Source organism: Heloderma suspectum, chromosome 2 (assembly GCF_057233095.1).
Source record: "Heloderma suspectum isolate Gila_16-S chromosome 2, 16-S_ref, whole genome shotgun sequence".
Lineage (NCBI taxonomy): Eukaryota > Metazoa > Chordata > Lepidosauria > Squamata > Helodermatidae > Heloderma > Heloderma suspectum.
Window position 1 is genome coordinate 178,936,630 of NC_139459.1, and position 20,874 is coordinate 178,957,503.

The 20,874-nt window shown below is 47.1% G+C and overlaps 1 protein-coding gene across 23 annotated transcripts in view; it reads left to right on the forward strand.

The window, feature by feature from the left end:
- Nucleotides 1-20,874, forward strand: part of HDAC7 (histone deacetylase 7) — a 242,137-nt gene that overhangs the window by 151,079 nt on the left and 70,184 nt on the right. For all 23 annotated transcript variants that reach the window (XM_084836476.1, XM_084836480.1, XM_084836477.1 and 20 more), the window contains 2 exons: nucleotides 14,378-14,574; nucleotides 17,052-17,142. In XM_084836476.1, the coding sequence (XP_084692602.1) occupies nucleotides 14,378-14,574; nucleotides 17,052-17,142 (288 nt within the window). The remainder of the gene's footprint in view (nucleotides 1-14,377; nucleotides 14,575-17,051; nucleotides 17,143-20,874) is intronic.

Here is a 20,874-nt window from a genome sequence, read left to right on the forward strand (position 1 = left end):
CTTAGGTGACTGCTTCACTCTGCCTAATGGTAGGGCTGGCTCTGTTAAAGGGGGAAGGGCTGTCCCCTTCCCCTGAGCAGAGAGAGCCACTGACCCTACCTGGATCAATCCATCCAGCTTATCCCAGCTTGCAAAGATCAGCCAGGGTGGGAAAGGGTCAGGCATACCATTGACTGGCCAGATCTTTCCAGTGTGGGGGTATTTAAGCAGAGACTGGGCGGCTGTCTCTCATGAACAGGAGGGCGCTATTGCACTCGTGTCCTGCCAGGCAGCTGGTTGGTCACTGTACGAACAGAATGCTGGACTAGGTGGACCCTTGGTCTGATCCAGCAGGGCTCTTCTTATGTTCTCAGGTGTGCTGTAGTTGCACTCTCCAAAAATGTGTAGAGCCCACACTGAGCAGCAGATTGGACTTCATTCCTTCATGACCTCCAGCGTCCCTTCCAACTGTTAAGTTTCTGTGACAGCAGCTGAAGCTCATCTGAGAAAGTAAAGCAAGGGGAAGCCATGAATGAGTGACTCTTGCCCTTTGCCTGAGGTTCAAAAAAGGACAGGCACCCTTTCCTTCCCACCTTTCCTACAAATAGGTATAAACACATAGTGATTGCGCATTGATCTTCAGTTACTATCTTTGAAATTGTAGATTTTGAAATCTCTTGCACTGCTGCTGGTTTTTGCTTGGGATATATTCTGTTGTTTTAAACTTTTTAAAAGGTTTTTATATTATATTTTTTTTAAAAAAACATTGTATGGTTTTTAAACCTTTATTTGGTTAACTGCCCAGAGAGTTTCAGCTATTCAGTGATCTAGAAATGTAATAAAAAAACATATATGAATAAAATTGACAAAGGTTGAAGAGTACTTAATGAGCACATTTTCACTGAGATACTTTAATGTTCGTGCAGTCTTACCAGTGATGACTGAAGTCCCTAATCCTGGCCTGCTCGCTAGGTGACCTACCAAGCTGAAGGCAACCCACTAGCTACATATTGACCTGGTTCATACAACATGACAAGCCAGAGTATGGGTTGAATCATAGGTTATCGTTGGATTATTGTGTTGTGTTAACCCAGCCATGATAACAAACGATGGTTTGTTAACTACAAACAACCCACAGTTCACACCCAATAACAAACCATGGGTTCTTTTGGTGGGTTGCCTGTGGTTAACAAACCATGGTTTGTTAGCCCTGCCGGGTTCATGTAAATAATAACAAGCCATGAGTCAACACCAACTCATGATTCGATGACAAACCATGCTCAACCCATAGTCTGGCTTGTCGTGTTGTGTGAACCCAGTCATTATGGCTTGCTTGGTTTTGACAGCCCCCTCCCCTTTTGCAGTCCCATGCAAGCAGTCTTAGGCTGCCTGTCTGTGTAGACTTTCCTGGGAGTAAGACCCATTGAACACAATGGAATTAGCTTCTGCGCAAATTTCACTGTTATAGTGTGATATTTTTCTTGTTATTCTTGTTGTTATTTTCATGTCATGCCCAGCAAGAGACTAAGGAGCAATTATCATTGTCACCTACTAACCTCTGCAGATTAGGCTGCTGTTAAAGGCACAGGACCAAAGCCTGCTACACAAGATGGCAACCCTAAACTGTTCAAGCCCACAGAGATCTCCAATTGGCCAGCTTGTTCTTTTACTTTTGATTTGCCCCTTCCCCCTCCAATCATAACCCCTGCCCATCTGTTCTCTGATGGCTGACTACCTTATGCTTCTGGCCTGTGGATGTTGGCATTCTTTCCTCTACCTTGCCAGTTCAACTGGAATGGGATGAGAAGAAGTAGGGGTGCTTTTTGGGGGGTGGTTACAATCAGCTGGCCTTCCTTCCAGCCCAGGCCCAGCCTATCAGGAAACTGAACATGAGAACTTTGTTGGCATGTTTCCCCTTCCGTATATGGTAACCAGGGTGGCTTTGATTCTTTACTATTTAATCTTCGCTAAGGAAGGAAGGTTTTTTCCCCCCTTCTTTTGTTCCCTGCAACTACTGTTGCCAACTGACCAGGAGGAAAAACTAGATTGGCTTGTGCCTGTGCCTTTACCATAAGCTTGACAAGGAGACGCTTGACGAGCCAGGAAATCTTTTCGCAGTATGGAAATAAGCATTATCGCTTTCTCATGTCTGTGCGTCAAGAAGCTGTTAAAGGCACAGGAGCAGGTGCCAGTAATCAAGAAAAAGTTGACAACCCTTTAGATTTTGCAAGCAGTTGTCACTGTGCTGTGAGTAGGGCAATAGCACGAATCAGGGATGTTGCTAAAAGGGAATGTGGGACAGAGAGGCAGCTGAAGAAGAAAATTCAAGCTTCATAATCCCAGAAGAGTCAGGATTGTGGCCATTGGGCCTTGTCCCTGACCTCCATCAGTTGATGAGGAAGAAGCAAAGTCAGCAGGCACAACCCCATTACGCTTTGATACTACACAGTTTAACAGCCTTCCCCAACTTGCTGCCCTCCAGATGTTTTAGACTATAACTCCAGTGGGCTCCAGCCAGCATGGCCAATGGTCTGGAATTCTGGGAGTTGTAGTCCAAAACATCTGGAGGGCGCCTGGTTGAGGAGGGTTGAATGTCCGAGACCGGCTTACGCTGTATGTATGTTTGTGAAACCTGCAGTTGTTTATATTCCTGTTGCACAGCTTTTAAAGGCACAGGAGCCCTGCCAGGTGAGAAGAAAAGTTGGCAAGCTTATTCCCAACCACAGGGATATTTGAGAGGGGTGTCAGAGCAAAATCTGCTGTTGAGGGCTCTTAAATGGAAGCGGGCAGGAATAAGCCCCACTCCTTACTTTCTATACTGCCAGGAGCAACCTTGCAATTCGAAGCTGACCGGAGGTTCTGGTGGCTCTGAGTCTGCTGCTCAGGCCTCCTCCCCAATGGAGGCACAGCCCACTTATCAGCTTGGGTGGAGTTGTACAGGTGGAAACAAGCAGACTGATAAGGAGCCCTGTGCTGTTACGCCTGGGTTTCTCTGTGATGGCCAAGCATGCGATTCCTTGGGGCTTTGGCATAGTGTTTGCCAGACTGCCGCTTTTAAAAACAAAGGGCAGTTTGGAGTTATGGTCCTTTTAAAAGGAGGATATGCTTTATGTTTGTTGACACCCGAAGGAAAGGCATCAAAGGGGCATCTGTTAGGTTTATTACAATATGGGTTGACTTTTGGGGGTGGGGGTCATGCTCCTATGTCTTCAACTTTAGCCTGCCATGCAGAAATGTAGCAGGGGAAGCTTTTCCTGGTGCGGTACCGAAATTCACCTGCTTAATTCCTGCGCCTCAAGCCACTATTAAAGGCACAGGAGCAGGGACAATTAAAAAAAAAAAGTTGTAAGAAACTATGTACACATTATGTTAATGAAGCCCATGTGCATCCATTTGCTGGTTTTGCATAATTCGTTCCACTACAGCTAATTATGGGGAGGAACAAATAACAATGTAGAACACTGCAGTCCCCCGCCCACAAGTGTAAATTGTGAGCTTGTGAGATTTAGCTGAGCATTTCAAACCTGTAGAGTCAAAATTTGCTAAATAAAGCGAGCTGAAATTCTCTGGGTGCTGCATTTGGATGCTGAGATTTTCCGGATGCTGAGATTCTCTGGATGCTATTTGCTTCTGTGCTCAGTTGTTGAAAGTGCTGATTTTCACCTTTTAAAACCCTTAACAGTTTGGCATAGGGTGGCCGGATACAAAAGAGGACAGGGCTCCTGCACCTTTTATAATGGTTGTAGAAGCTACGCCTGCTGAACTGCCCTCTTCTGCACAATTATTAAAGGTGCATAAGTCCTGGCCTCTTTGGCATCAGGCTGCCCTAGTTTGGAACCAGGTTATTTGAAGGGGTGACTGGTATGAGCCCAACCTGGCCCTAACATCAGCCTCTGAGGCCCTACTTTCTGGCCCGCTATTAAGAGCAATCATGTTAGCAGGTATTAAGGAAGCGGCCTTCTTTGTGGTGGTCCCACATCTTTGGAACTCCCTCCACTAATAAATTCCCCCCACCTCACTTCGGGGGCAGGGCCCTAAAGACTCTTCTGTGCGCCAGGCCTTTGTGTGATTTTGTTGCTGGCGTTTATTTGTTTGGTCTGCAACTGTTGTTCTTGATCATCATGAAGTAGTTTTTATGGTGATGGTGGTGTGTGTGTTTTAAATTGACTGTAAGCTGTCTTGGGAGGGCTTCTCCGAAAGGCAGCTTATTGGTAATTTGAAAGAAAAGGCTGAATTCTGTTCCTGATACCAAATTTTGCTCTGGGGTGGGATTGTGGTATACACATAGCCCTGGTCAAATCTGTTTTAAAGCAGTTTTTGACTGGCAAGACACCGACAGCAAGCTGAACAGTGGAAGCAAAGCCTACTTTGGCAATGCTAGGGTTGGGTGGCTGTCCTTGCTGCAAGCATCATCATCAATGCTACTGCTGCTATTACATTTTCTTAAGCATCTTTCAAAATAATAATAATAATAATAAAGAGACTCAAGGTGACTTACAGTAGTGTCAGAACAGCCTCTCCCAACCTGTTGCCCTCCAGATGTTTTGGACCTCAACTCCTATCAGCCCCAGCCAACATGGCCAACAGTCAGGAATCCTGGAAGTTGTAGTCCAAAACATCTGGAGGGCACCAGGTTGGGGAAGGCTGCATTAAAACATACGCAATTTAAAACAGCTACAACAGTTACCTCTTAAAATACAACCACCCCATAAAACAACAAAAAACAGCAGTAACAACCATAAGCAATTTGCCATAAACAATCTGACATGAGAGTCATCGGGGCACATGGTGGTCTGGGAGTGGGTGCATTGGTGATGGTGACAATTGTATGCGTTTGCGGAGCTCTCTCATGTTCTTGCACTGGGGCTGATGTGCCATTGGAACAGGCTGCCTTGCTCCATCTAGTAGCCCGGAGTGAACTTCCAGCCCAACCAGTTTGGGAGATCCTCCCCTACTTATGCAAATAGCCGTTAATTGGACTGAGGTGCTCGGGTTTTTGCGTTTGATCTTTGTTCTGCTTCCCTTGGCACCGGGGCTGCATCCTCCCTGCGCTGATGTAATCAGCCTGCAGTCGGAACCCAATGCATCCTGCAGGGGGGTGGAAGGGTGGAAAGCCGTCTCCCTTCCCTTCCCTTCCCAAGGCGCTTGGTTGTTCTTCTCTCTCCTGCCAGTGTGTCAAGGCCAGGCCATAAGCAGGAGCCTTCCTTGCTCCGGTTCTTGCCAAGAAGTTGGGCTTGGCTTTGACAGCTGCTGAAGCCACAGCTTTGGATGCCAGGTCTCTTTTTCATGTGCAGAAACCTATGCCACTTTCTCCCATAGACACACAGGGCTGCATCAAAACCAGCTGAAGAATGCAGATGTTGATTGCAGTGTGTCTTCTGTTGGGGGAAGAGCAGCTGGTGCTTCCTAGCCGGACAAGATTGGTCATCCAAACCTCTCTCTCTCTCTCTCTCTCTCTCTCTCTGTGTGTGTGTGTGTGTCCTGAAAGGGAGAGGCAATGCTTCCCACACCCCCACACCCCATGCCAACAAACGTGCTGTGAATGTAGTGAAATACTGTTATGACAGGCACAGTAAAACTCAATGGATACATATTCATTAAAAGTTCAAGGAAAACGGAGGCTACTGATAAAACTTCATTAAAAACAGACTATCTTGCTAACCTCTCCATTTACACACACACACACACACACACACACACACACACCGTGTTTGTTCCAGTCCCCCTTTTTTTAGTCCATACACATATTCTGTCCACACACATACAAACCTCAGCTTAAATAAGGTGCAATCCTATGCATGTTTAGACAGAAAAAAGTCCCACAACTCCCAGTATTCCTCCACCAGCCATTCCGGCTGGGGAATGCTGGGAGTTACAGGACTTTTTTCCATCTAAACATGTATAGGATTGCACCCTTTTTACTATTCCTAATAAGTAAGGGAGTCTTCCCCAGCTAAATAAGCTCTCAACAGCTTTTCCTTCAGACCAGATTTCCCCAGACTCCGCCCCAACTAAATCCTCACAAACAGGAACCAAGGGTGTACACTAGTCCTCTTCTGCCTCCAGCTGTTCGTACTTCTTCTGGCTTTTAGGAAGATTCAGATGCTTCAGGGACTACTTGCTGAAGTTCCTAAGATAAATTATGCACGTTGTGGAGCATTTTGTTTGTTTATTTCCGAGGGTGCTTCCGGACAGAGGGCTCTCCTAGCCTTGCCAATCAAATGGCATTGTGCAGCAATCTCGTCTTTCCCTCCATCACAGATTTTGTGTGGTAAGAAAAAAGGATGGAAGAAGGGGTGGGAAAACACAAGAGGGTTACAAGTTCAGGGCGCCGAGATCCGGACCCCTTGTAAAACTGTGAATGAGGCAGGCCCGTCACAAAACAGAAGCCTCAGCTGGAAGCACCCTTCTTGCATTTATAGATGGCTTTTCCCTCCCAAGTGTTCCAGGTGGTTCACAATTTAAATTAATAACTTACACGTCAATAGACTACGGGTGCAATCCTGTGCATGTTTAGACAGAAAAAAAGGCCTACAATTCCCAGCATTCCCCAGCTGGAATGTCTGGTGGAGGAATACTGGGAGTTGTAGGACCTTTTGCTGTCTAAATATGGATGGGATTGTGTCCTAAAGGGGAACCAGTGATGGAGGGGAGAATGAGCAACTTTAGATACCAAGGAGGCAGTTCAGGGAGAGGAGGAGATAGCTGGTACCTGGTCTCAGGCAGGCCTCACTCTCCTTCTGGTGGAATGCCTGCTGATGGAGACATTTCCGAAAGAGGCAACAGACATGGGAGAGAGGCTGCGGGGGGTGGGGGGGGGAGAAGAAAGAACTTCCAGGAATCTGACTTGCTTCCAGATGATGTATACCTGACTGCCAGGCCCTGGCCTCGGGGCAGCAGCTGTTGGTGGGAGAATCTGCAGGAGAGCGATAATGCCTCATTAAACCACCCACACCAGCAGCCAGCTCAGCAGAATAGAGCCACGTATGTGATGAAAGCAGCCATCCTCATAACTGTTAGTGGGAAAGACTGGGAGATGAAGGAGCTCGAAGTTGCATTCCTGAGATTTGGGGTTGAGCTGCTTTTCCTTCCACAAACCATGACTTTTAAACTTTTTATCATGTGATAAGGCCAGGACAGTTTATACAGTCAGCAAATGGTAATGATTTTTCTGGGCTGTGCTATTTCAGGCTGCAGGGTGAGGGATAGGTGTTGCAAGATTGAATGCAGCCCTTATGGGAAGATCTCCTTGCATGTAGAAAGCTAGCATGTTTGGGAAGAAGCTAGGCTGCTGAAATCTCCCTGACTTCTAGCTTGCCCCTCCCCCTAACACAGACCACTTAGAATGCAATCCTAGACACGTCTACTCAGAAGTAAGTCTCACTGGGTGATATGGGACTTCCTTGCAGGTTAAGTGTGAATGGGATTGCACCCGAGTCATGCTAAACTTGTAGACTTGTTCACACCCTAAAGTCCCTGAGAGGTTGTGATGCTGTGGTGTTAGATGCCCCAGGTGATGATTGAAATGTCATGGCAGCCCTTCCGGTGCTCCAGTATTCAGCCATGCTTTATTGATGGTAGGAAAACATCCTACCGCACTCCACGGGCAACGGACGCCACTAATAGCAACTGGCACAGAGCACCATTTATCTGTGAGTGTCAAAAAGCTCTCAGCAGGACCTGGATAATGAGACCCTGGCAAGAGGATTAAAAGTCAACAAGCCGGCAACCGAAAAGAGCTTGGGCCAAGCCGAATTCAGACTGCGGTGAAATAATGAGCAGAGATGACCTTCTACACTGACTGCACCTAGGTGGCTGCCTGGGGTGGTGTTTTGAAGGGGGCAGGACATTTGCGGCTGTTGAGGGGGTCTTCCCACAACAGAAGCTTGGCCAATTGCTCTTCTGCTTCTTTTGTGGATGTATGCAAAGCACACCTTTCTTCCTTGTCAGCCTGTTGGTCTGTCTAGCCCAGGGGTGGGCAACATGTAGCATGTGCCCCTCACCCCCCAGGTTGCCCCCTCCCGCTGCTGAATGTGGCAGTGGCACAAAAACTCGACATTTTAGGGCTACGGAATGCTGAAAGGGTCACATTTAGCTTGAGAACAAGCTAAATTTGATCTTTCGGGTGGTTTGGTGATAGAGCACTGACACCCCCCCACACACACACACACACAGACTCCACGACCCTTCATGGAGTTTGGCCCCTGCCCCCCCCCACCTAGTCCAGTAGTGTCAATGCTGCCAGCCAGATGCTCTGTTACCTGAGGCTCTACACCCCCCGCACACACACTTTTAATTTTAATTTAATTTTTTATTTATAAATGATCTACCACTGTGCTGTAGTCCCTCTCCAGATAATAAGCGGGGATTCCCAATGGCTGCCTCAGAAGGCAGACAAGGAATCATAGAGCCAGACGATGGCCAATTCCCTCCACTACCACCCCCAACCCATTTTAAGGCAAAAGGAAAGTTCACCAACGTGATTGTCCCACAGAGTAACCCTGTGTAATCTCAACCACAGGGAGCTGCAAACAGAACTGAAGCAAGCCAAGTTCCTTTTATATTTGAAATAGCTAAATGTCGTTATGACGAAGAAAGCTGCCTTATACCAAGACAGCCCATTTGTCCATCTAACCCTGTATTGTCCACACTGACTGGCAATGGCTCTCCAGGGTTTGCCCTGCTTGGAGATTGAACCCAAGACCTTCTGCATGTGGAGTGTGTGTGCTGTACTGCTGAGCTGTCGCCCCTCTGTGTGTGTGTGTGTGTGTGTGTGTGTGTGCGCATTTAGGGAGGATCTGCATGTTGTTCTGTGGACAGATGTTGCACAGCAGAATCAGAACTCTTTCTCTCTCAGACCAACTATGTCCCAGATCGTTGCTTGAGTTATTAGGGCCGGCCCTACCGCTAGGCAAAGTGAGGTGGCTGCTTCAGGCAGCAGATACTGAGTGTCATGAAAGGGTAGCAAATGGTTAGTTACTGAATGTGTTAATTAGTGTAATTTTACTGCCAGGGATGGGGAGGCGGTGCTCATGAGATTTTCTGCCTTACAAGCCAAAAAATCTTGGCTGGCTTTGGATGCTATGTGCCTTGGCCTTAGAAAGGGAGGAGGGAGTGCCATTTGCTGCTCTACCTTGGGCAGCAAAATGTCTTGGGCGGGTCAATCAGCATTCCCCCGATGGGAAAGAGGCTAGCCTAGAGCAACGACTCATGCAGAGATGCAGCGAGAGGCCTCCTATGCAGAGGGTGTTCTGGTTTCATGGGGGCCTTTAATTACATTTCTTTCTCATGGTACAACAGCAGTGCCCCAACATACAGTCTGGGGATCACTGATAGCGACAGAAGATAATACCATTGCCCGCCTTGAGTCCTTGGGAAGAGAGCATGCCCTGATCCTATTAATGTCCTCCATAGGGTAGCCAGGTGTCCTCTTTTACAGAGGACAGTCCGCTGTTTTGTAGGGCTCCCAGAGGACTCTCCACTGTTCTGAAGGTGCCCCCAGTTTGAAGGGCTGTCCAGTCCCAAGTCCATTATAAAGATAAAGATCCACCAGAAGGAAGAGCTGGGCTTTGAAGTTGCCTATCAACTGCACCTGGACAGCAGACTGAGCAGGGAAGCACGCAGGTCACCTGGTCACAGTCTTCCACCCTATGGGTTGTATCCAGTGTTACTCCTTCTTAGAGTAGACCAAGTGAAATGAATGGGATTTAAGCTAGTCAAATTTGCTGTATTTCTGTTTCAATGATAATAATGGTTTCTGAATTTGCATCTATATATGTAAATTAGCATATGCAAATGTTATGCAGAGCAGTGTCCTCCTTTGTCCTGTTTTTGGGTGCTGCATTTCCTCTTTTTTGGTGATTGATATGTGGCCACCCTTGTCCTCCATTCACTTTTCTATTCCGCTTCTGAAACTATTTATACTGTTGGCCCGACACACCGAGGCAAGCTGGAATATTTTAACCAAGGCAACAGTCTTGAGCCAGCCTTGCTCCTTGGGCAGGGCTGAGCTGCTCTGTTTTTCCTCCTGTGGTGGAGCCTCTTTATTTTTGATCTGGCTGGGGATGGTGTGTGTGTGTTTTCACTTTGGCTGTTCTCCCAAGGATCAGTTTTGAGCGTAGAAGTTGTCCGATTGTATCAGACGCTACCAAAGCGAGTGATTCGCTGGCTGTCGGGGCGGTTTTGGTGGGCTTGTTCATAAGTGTCTGGAGGGAGAGGATGCGATTAGTGGTTTTGCTTCTCAGGGCGGAATCTGAAGCCAGTTTACTTACGGTGCGAGTTGATAGCTAGTTGGGAGTTTATGTAAGGAAGCACAGTTTAACTGGGGCTAAGTATTACTCTGCATCAATTTGCTGCCACCCACGATCCAGTGGCTGTGCCAAGGTGACCCCAATTCTGCCCTGAGAAATGCCCAGTTGTACAAAAGGAATATAATACAGAAATGAAATGGGAAAGGATAGGGAATTATATGTATATCACTCAGTCTTGCTCAGCTGATTGCTGAATTTGAAGACTTCACCAAGCAAGGCACACAACGCTGTCCTGCTTATCTCCATACCCATGAGGGCTAGAGTATTTTTTTCCTCTTCTTAATGAAAGCTGAAATTCCTAGGATGCTCTCTTCTGCCCCAGGTATTGAATACTGTCCGCTGGGATATGGGGCTCCATCACACGGGCGGAGAATTCCACATGAGTGCCAGTTCTTTCTCCATCCGGTATCATTGCAGGACTGGGTTGTTCTTTTTAGATGGCTGTCCCCGTCGCGTTGTTTTTTGTTTCTTTCCTTCTCACGGGGGTGGTGATGCCGCTCGGGGTGTAGCGATAATTCCTCCATGGTTCCTGCCCCTTTCCCTCCTCTTGCATGTCACTGGTGGATGTGGAATGACATGAAGGCAGTCCCACCCCGATTTCCCCGGGTCCCCCGCCTCCCCGTTCAGTGGTTTTTACAGCCTCTGCCATTTACTCAGCCATTTACTCACTGGGAATGCACAGCAGGGGAGCGTCCCGGCAGGTCGGAAGGCCAGCACGCTGCTTTGCCACCTTGTTCAGAACGCTGCAGGCCAAAAATGGCGAGGACCCAAAATGGTGCAGGCACAGGAAGATCACATACCCCACAGCCCACTGTCCCTGCCTTCTCCATCATGACCGCACCCCCAACAACCCAAAACAACAGCCCATGAGTGCCAAGACACAGCGGTTCATTCGCACTAGGGGAGTAATACACGGGGAGGACATGGCACTCCATTTGCACATATTTGGGAAAATACCACATTTTTTCCATTTGAAGAAAACATGGGATAGGTGGGAGGAAATGGTGGGGTAATGACTGGATGATGACAACATCATGTAATGGACCCACACAATTCAGTGGGTGGCCAGTCATGAATGTGCAATAAACTGGAGGTGTAGAGATACCCATGGTCAAATATGTACTGAATGTGCTCAACCTGTAATAAAGCCAGAGGCCATGATCCCCCCACCCATGCCCACCCCAAAAAGGTTAGGTGCATTTAAGTCCCATTGAAACTAATGAGACCTGTTGATCTCGTGACTAACCTGTCTCATTCGTTTCGGTGGGACTTGAGCATGACTGGTTTGCTTTCTTTTGATTGGGGCCACCAGAGCTGTTTGACCTTGGTGGTTCTGCTTCTGGGGAATGTTGCATGGGAAGAGATTTGTAGATTCTTAGGTTTCTTTGGGTTACGGGGGGCGGGCGGGGAGTGGGTCATTGTGAACAAATGGGTTGGATCCATATGTAATCATCCTTGGAGTAGGCTGAAATCAATGGGGCTGTACTCATGACAAACTTAATTCCCATCGATTTCAGTGGGTGTTCTCTAAGTATGAGTAAATCTGGATCCAGCCCAACACCTCTAGTCCTGGAATGATTGATTGCCTGACTGGGTCACTGGAGTGATTGCCAAACTGATTGACTGACTGATTTAAAAGATTTCTAGGCCACCTTTCAGTAAGCATGTCCAAGCTGGCTGGGAATTGCATTTGCAGTACATAAAAGCACTGTCTGCCATGAGCAATAGTGTTTCTGACACCAAAGATTTAGTTGTTCTTCCTCCCAAGGCTGTAGTCATGACCGCGTCCCCCTAGTCATGCACCTCCTGGCTCTCAAATAACACATCTCTTTGCCCGACCACTGCACTTCTCTTCCACAACATATAGGCACCTGCCCATTCATTGGAGTCGTCCTATAAGGCCCTTCTCCAGGTACTGCTGCCATACTTCAGAAATGCGTTGGGTGGCTAATGGGGAAAAGGCCTTCTCTAGGGAATAGAATATCCTTCCCGGAGAAGCTCATATGGCATCTCCCCTGCTGTCCTTTAGACACCGAGTGAAATCTGTGGGAGGCAGCCATAGTTCAGTGGTAGAGCCCCTGCTTTGCAGGCAGAAGGTCCCAAGTTCAATCCCTGGCTTCTCCAGGTAGGGCTGGAAAAATTCCTGCCAGAAACCCCGGAGAGCCGCTACCAGTCAGTGTCTGTAATATTAGGCTAGATGAATCATTAGTCTGACTCTGTATTAGGCCTCCTGCATTCCTATTATCTTGCGCTTTGAGCGAGTAATAATATGATCTCTTTGGTATTAGCTGCCTGCACGTTTTGCTGCTGACGGTTCAGTTACTATATGCATGCATGTGTGTTAGAGCGATGATTTTAATGTTGATGGCTTGTATTTGACATCTGTTTCATTTTGGAGTGCAAGCTGCCTTAAAGACCTTGCAGTGGAAAGGTGGGGTATAAACGTTTCAAACAAAGATAAAATGGTTAGGAGAGCAAACCATTAGCTTTTCGGTGAGGAAGCATGTGGATATGCCTTGTGCAGAATTACATGATTGGGGGGCGGGGGGGCATAATTTATTCTGCATCCAGAAAGTGAGGCATGTCTGGGTTTGTTAGGTTTTTTTCCTAGCTGTTTTTGAAGAATCTGGATTGGGGGCAGCTTTGTAAAGTATTGCTCTCTATAAACCGGTCAGACGTTTTCAGACTTTCTGCCTTCATGGAGATGTCTCCCCTGACTTGTCTTACAACAAGGTCCTCTACATGTTACAAAATATTCAAGAAAGTGTTAAAGGACACACCGCTCTGGCTGGTTCTAGTGGGGCCTCATCATGACCCTGCATGAACTTAGAATATGCGCTGGAACAGCCTTTTCCATCCAGGTGGCCTCCAGGTGTGTTGGGGCTACAACTCCCATCATTCTCAGCCAGCAGGCCAATGACAAATGTTGGATGGGGGTGACAGGAGTTGTAGACACAACACATTAGGAGGGCATGAGGTTGGGGGAGACTGACCTAGAACTAGGGATCAACAGATCAGTCTTATCTGCAGTCTGTGTCAGTTTCATGTGTGTTCCTTCATAAGCCCATTCTGTCGCATTTCCACATTAATCGACAATTTATAAAGAAATCCATGCAAACATTCATACATACAGACATATTTAAATACATATTTTAAAACATTAATTTTTTACGTTTCTCTCAAAATGCACATTTAGGAACATATTTTATCTCAACATGTTTCGAACTGCCTTTTCCCTAAAATATGCCTTTTAAAATGGCATTTTGGCACATTTAAAAACATTTCTTAATTAAAATGATAAGAAATATGCAAAATAAGATGTATAGAAAAGTAAATAACTCATCCTACAAAAGTCATAAATTATAAAAGATGAATCCAGACTCATGAAAATAACTAATATGGATGAATGCTGTCCTGCAGTATATCCTTCCAAAGTGTAACAAACATGCTCCATTTTTTAATACTCAAACATTTGAATCTCTCTTGCTCTTATTTGGTAAATCATTTTCATCGTAATGGCAATGTCCCATGTCCAGGAAAAAAAACCAATTGGACAATTGTGGCACATTTTTTGACCGGAGAACTGCCTGACAAAATTTGGAGCAGTGCGAAATTCAATTTCAGAGATGCTCTTAGGGGCTGCATTTCAGTGGTGGGTGGGGCTGAAGGCAAAATGGGGCGGGGCCATGATGCCAAAAATACCAGGATATTTTAGCTTGAGGCTCTTTCAGCCAGCAACTAATGCTTAAGAGAGGCACAAACCTTTTAGAATGGGAATAAAGACTGCACAAAAGCCGGGAAGGCACTAAACGATTGGTGGTTGGAAGGTGGGGGGAGGGGCGGGGGAAGTAAGCAGGGGAAGGAGGAGGGGCGGAGTCCTCTGGGGAGCCCTGGGACCCCAGAGGGGCTGAATTTGGCCCACGAGCCTGAGGTTCTGCCCCCCCAGCTTAGTGGGAAGGGCCAGGGTGGCAAGAAAAGAAAGCTCAGAGTGGGGCTCTCGGCCAAGTCCATCTCTGTTGGGCCTGGGTTTTTTGTGGAAAAAGCCAGGATGGACAGCTACTGAGCAGCATCCTCTTGTGTCTCAACAGCTGCCGTGAAGCTCTGCGTCTCCTTGCGGGTCCCCCAGACCATCCCCATGGACCTGCGGATCGGACAGCGCCTCGCCAAATCCGGCCCTGACACTGCCTTGCTGGCCCTGAAGCAGACGCAGCAGCTGCAACACCAGCTCTTCCTGGCGAGCTTGCACCAGCAGCAAGTGGAGCAGCTCACCTACCCGCACCTGCGGGTGAGTGTGTCGCACTTCCTCGGGGTTTGGGCTGGGGAAGCGGGCTCCCAGGGCCTGTTCCAGACCAGCTTTGCCTCCCTCTCCTCTCACCGTTCTTTGACAGTGGAACTGGCACATATGTAAATGCTCAAGAGCGACTCTGTGAAGCCGTGGACGCAATCAGTATTTTGTGGAATAACAATCCCTACCAACCTGGTGCCCTCCAGATGTTTTGAACTACAACTCCCATAAACCCTGACCATTGACTTTGCTGGCTGGGACTGATGGGAGTTGTAGTCCCAAACACGTACAGGGCACCAGGTTGCCTACCCCCTTCCCTAAACTCACTTGAACCTCTGGTTTCCACAGACATTGGTATCTCATGGTAAGACTTCCTACATTACGTAGGCTGCCTTTACACTAACCCCCCCGCCCCAGTCTTCCCGTTCTGGAGCCTTTCCGCATTTATTGCGGGCTCCCAGACAGCGACCACGTGATTGCTGAGAGGGGAAGCTTTTAATTTTCAAAGTTCCATAGAACTCAGTGAAACAGTGCCATCTAGTTGCTGTTTCAATCGCGTTACATTCCGACTTTAAAAAATGGTTCATTAGTTCCGGATCTTTTTGTGACGAAATAACCAGGAAATATCTCTGGATGTGTCCTGGAGGCTAACAACGTCATGAAAAGGACCTGCAAACTTCTGTGAGTGAGCAATCTCAATAGCAGGGTAAAAGCTCCGTGTGAAGGAGCCCCAAGGAGTGCACGAAAGAGTGAAAAGGGACTCTGTAGAAGCCCCTGGGGAAGCCACTGCTGATCTTTAGTCTGATCAAAAGATCCCCAAGGGAAGCCACTTAGCTGCTTATCCTGCTGATTGCTTTGTCTGCTCGCTTGACACCACAGCAACGTCCTCAACTAAATTTTGCACAATCTTACATCTGTAACTGGATGCTGCCTGTCATTGCTTGGCTGTCTGTGAGCTTCCCCACCTAACTGACTGGCTATGATGACGTGGGGTGTTCCCTGACATTCTTCGCTGCTGATGGAGAAGGTGTCTGCAATAGAATGTTGGCAAACAGCGTAGTGAGGCAAATGAGATGCCAGGTGTGGAAATCCTCAGACAGGGCGTCAGGACTGTAGCTCAACAGTAGAGCACCTAATTTGCACATGGAAGGTCCTATGTTCAGTCCCCAGCATCTCCAGGTAGGGCTTGGAAAGAATCCTGCCTGAAAACCTGGGGAGCCATTGCTGCCAGTCCATGTTGACAATACTGGACCGAATGGACCAAAGGTCTAACTCTATATAAGGCAACTCCCTGTGTTTCCTGCGACAGGAAGAGATGCACCCCATTGGCAGAAGGGGCAAAGGCAGCAATGGCAGCTGAGTTGAAAGGCCTAATGCAGTGGAGGAACTGAAAGGGTGGGGAACCATGAGAGAGTGGCTGAAGGAACTGGGGGACAGAGCTGAGAAACAGAAACCTGAAAGAAGGATAGCTCTGAAGCTCAGTGGGAGAGTACTTGCTTTCCACACAGAAGGTCCCAGGTTCAATCTCCAGCACCTCCAGTTGAAAGCCAGGTAGCAGAAGATCTCCGGAAAGCTGCCACCAGTCAGGGCTTGATGGACAAAGGCAGCTTACTATTGGTTGGGTCTGTTTTGGTTATTGCTCCTGAAAATGAATGTGGACGATTGAGGGCAGGAGTTTGGAAGCTTCAGGCATCTTCTGTGAGTGGAAGAGGACATAGTCTCAACTGAGGACCATGTGGTTGCTTGAGCAGTCTCCAGTGGTGGGTGTGCCTCTCCTAGGACCTGGGGTGTCTCAGACTCTGGACAAGTCACACCAGGGGTGGGCAGAAGGTGAATCTCTGGAGTGACTTGCAGTAGATCAGCAAGGATTTCCAACTCCCAATTGTTAAACCATAGCAGCAACAAAGTTATTTATTTATTTATTACATTTATATCCTGCCTTTTTTCCACCTTAAGGAACCCAAGGCGGCGTACATAGTCCTCCTCCTCCTCCAGTTTATCCTCACCACAACAACCCTGTGAGGTGGGTTGGGCTGAGAGTCTGTGACTGGCCCAAAGTCACCCGGTGAGCTTCTATGGCTGAGTGGGGACTAGAACCTGGATCTCCTGGCTCCCAGCCCAACACTCCAGCCACTACACCACACTGGCTCTCAACAAAATTAATCCCACCCTAAATTATACTGCTGACATGAAGAAAGCTTGAGATGGCTAGAAGTCGAGTTTTGTACAGGAGGACTGTGAACTTTGCTCAGTTCTGGTACTCCAAACTAATTCCTGGGCTCAGAGTTCTTGACTTTTAAGATTATATCTTTTGCGCCTGGCTCCGGTGGGTGGACCTCTGGGTTCTACTAAAAAAAGCGAAGATCTCACAGGTCTCAAATCTGCCTGCTCTGGGGTCGTGCCACATAATGCTTCCTTCCTGGTTGAATGAGTTAGTTGACCCCACCTTGGTGTGTTTATTTTCTCTCCATGTCCAGGTGCCGATGGAGCCACCGCCCCAAGATTCCGCACCTGGGAAGCAGGAACAGGAGCTGCGGCTGCTCTTGAACAAAGACAAAAGCAAACGCAGTAAGAGTGCAGCCTCTCTTTCTCACTGCCCCCTTTGTGTCTCATTAGAATACCAGAAGTCGCTTTCTGGCTGTTCCCTAATCTGGCATTATCTGCTCCAGCTTTCCCCAACCTGTTGCCTTCTAGATGTGTTAGACTACAACCCCCAGTATCCCACAGCAAGGTTAGGAAAAACTAGGGGAAAACTGATCTACCCTGACTTCCCCCTTATTGCCTGGGTTCCAAAGCACAAAACTCTCTTGTACCTGCAGCATGCCACAGCCAGACTGGGAGTGTGGTACCACTTGTGCAGCCCAATCCTATCCATGTCTACTGAGAAGTAACACCCATTGACTTCAATGGGACTTACTCCCAGGGGAGCGTGTGTAGGATTGCAGCCTTAAGACATGGAAGCTGTCTGAATTTGTGGCTCGCAGGCACCAAGGGGAAAGGGATTTGCATTTTAAAAACACACAACCAACCCTAAATGAAGTCTTCAGAAGTATTTGCAATATTTGACCAGAGGTGCTAAGCTTAGCAATAGCCTCAGGAATAATAGGGACTCTGGGAGTGACTGTGGTTTCTTGGTTTCTCCTGTGTACACCATATATCTTGTGTACACCATATATGTATGCCATATATGTACACTCAGTCCTGGGCCCAGTGCTCTTCAACATTTTTCTTAATGACTTGGATGAGGAGGTGCCGGAAATGCTTATCAAATTTGCGGATGACACAAAATGGGGCGGGATAGCTAATACCCTGGAAGACAGAAACAGAATTCAAAGTGATCTTGATAGGCTGGAGCGCTGGGCAGAAAACAGAATGTTGGCGATTTGATCTCTAGTTCCTCTGCCTCTTCAAAACCCAGCTTGTACTTCTGGTAGTTCTCGGTTCACATACTGCTGAAGCCTAGCTTGTAGGATTTTGAGCATCACCTTGCTGGCATGTGAAATGAGCGCAACTGTGCAGTAGTTTGAACACTCTTTGGCGTTGCCCTTCTTTGGAATTGGAATGTAAACTGACCTTTTCCAGTCCTGTGGCCTCTGTGGAGTGTTCCAAATTTGTTGGCATATTGAGTGCAGCACTTTAACAGCATCATCTTTTAGGATCTTAAATAGCTCAGCTGGAATACTGTCATCTCCACTAGCTTTGTTGTTAGTAATGCTTCCTAAGGCCCACTTGACTTCACTCTCTAGGATGTCCAGCTCAAGTTCAGTGACCGCACTATCATGGCTATCAGGGACATTAAGATCTTTCCTGTATAGTTCTTCTGTGTATTCTTTCCACCTCTTCTTAATCTCATCTGCTTCTGTGAGGTCCCTGCCTTCTTTGTCCTTTATCATGCCCATCTTTGCACAAAACATTCCCTTGAGATCTCCGATTTTCTTGAAAAGATCTCTAGTCTTTCCCATTCTATTGTTTTCCTCAATTTCTTTGCATTGTTCATTTAAGAAGGCCTTCTTGTCTCTCCTTGCTATTCTCTGGAACTCTGCATTCAGTTGGATAGATCTTCCCCTTTCTCCCTTGCTTTTCGCTTCCCTTCTTTCCTCAGCTACTTGTAAAGCCTCCTCAGACAGCCACTTGGCTTTCTTGCATTTCTTTTTCTTTGGGATGGATGTAGTTGCTGCCTCCTGAACAATGTTACTGACCTCTGTCCATAGTTCCTCAGGCACTCAGTCTATCAGGTTTAATCCCTTAATTCTATTTGTCACCTCCACTGTATATTCATCAGGGATATGATTTAGGTCATACCTGAATGGTTTAGTGGTTTTCCCTACGTTCTTCAGTTTAAGCTGAATTTTGCAAGAAGCAGCTCATGATCTGAGCCATAGTCAGCTCCAGGTCTTGTTCTTACTGACCGTATGGAGCTTCTCCATCTTTGGCTGCAAAGTACATAATCAATCTGATTTCGATATTGACCATCTGGTGATGTGCATGTGTAGAGTCGCCTCTTGTGCTGTTGGAAAAGAGTGTTTGCTATGATCAGCGTGTTCTCTTGGCAAAACTCTATTAGCCTTTGTCCTGCTTCATTTTGTACACCAAGGCCATGCTTGCCTGTTATCCCAGTGATTTCTTGACTTCCTACTTTAGCATTCCAATCCCCTATGATGAAGAGGACATTTTTTTTTGGTGTTAGTTCTAGAAGATGTTGTAGGTCTTCATAGAACCGATCAAGCTCAGCTTTTTCGGCATCAGTGGCTGGGGCATAGACTTGAATTACTGTGATGTTGAATGGTTTGCCTTAGATTCGTACTGAGATCATTCTGTCGTTTTCGAGATTGTACCCCAGTACTGCTTTTCCCACCCTTTTGTTGACTATGAGTGCTACTCCATTTCTTCTAAGGGATTCTTGCCCACAGTAGTAAATATGATGGTCACCTGAATTAAATTCGCCCATGCTTGTCCATTTTAGTTTGCTGATTCCCAATATGTCGATGTTCAGTCTTGCCATCTCATGTTTGACCACCTCCAGCTTACCTTGATTCATTGATCTTACATTCCAGGTTCCTAAACAATATTGTTCTTTACAGCATCGGATTTTCTTTTCACCACCAGACACATGCACAGCTGAGTGTCCTTTCGACTTTGGCCCAGCCGCTTCACTCTTTCTGGCACTACTTGGAAATTCCCTCTGCTCTTCCCCAGTAGTATATTGGACACCTTCCGACCTGAGGGGCTCATCTTCCGGCGTCATATGTTTTAGCCTTGTGATACGTTCCATGGGGTTTTCTTGGCAGGAATACTGGAGTGGGTTGCCATTTCCAGTGGACCACATTTTGTCAGAACTCTCCGCCATGACCTGTCTGTCTTGGGTGGCCCTGCACGGCATAGCTTATGGCTTCACTGAGTTACGCAAACCCCTTCACCACAACAAGGCAGTGATCCATGAAGAGGCACAAGCTGAATAGGAGCCAACAATGTGATGTGGCTGCAAAAAAGGCAAATGCTATTTTTGGCTGCATTAATAGAAGTATAGCTTCCAAATCCTGTTAAGTAGTAGTTCCCCTGTACTCAGCACTGGTTAGGCCTCATCTTGAGTACTGTGTCTAATTCTGGGCGCCACACTTTAAGAAGGATGCAGACAAACTGGAGAGGGTTCAGAGGAGGGCAACAAAGATGATCAGGGGACTGGAAACAAAGCCCTATGAGGAGGGACTGAAAGAACTGGGCATGTTTAGCCTTGAGAAGAGAAGACTGAGGGGAGATATGATAGCACTCTTCAAGTACTTGAAAGGTTGTCTCAGAGGATCTCTTCTCAATCATCCCAGAGTGCAGGACATGGAATAATGGGCTCAAGTTACAGGAAGCCAGATTCTGGCTGACCATCAGGAAAAACTTCCTGACTTTTTTTAGAGCAATACGAAAATGGAACGAATTACCTAGGGAGGTAGTGGGCTCTCCCACCCTGGAGGCATTCAAGATGAAGCTGGACAGCCATCTGTCAGGCAAGCTTTGACTAGATTCCTGACTAGGGGTTGGACTCGATGGCCTTACAGGCCCCTTCCAACCCTACTGTTCTATGATTCTATGATCTTGTGTACACCATATATCTTGTATTCTGGACAAATGTTGAGAAGGCCACATGTTTGAAAATGTTATTACTGGACTCTGCAATAATACTGTTGGGTCTCTGTGATGATCTGAAAGAAAAAGTGGTCTCTGTATACAGCAGATGTTGGGCAGTTGGATCAGTTGCGAAAAAAATAATAGAGATGGGATGTGCTAACATGACTGAAGTCTGAATTACTG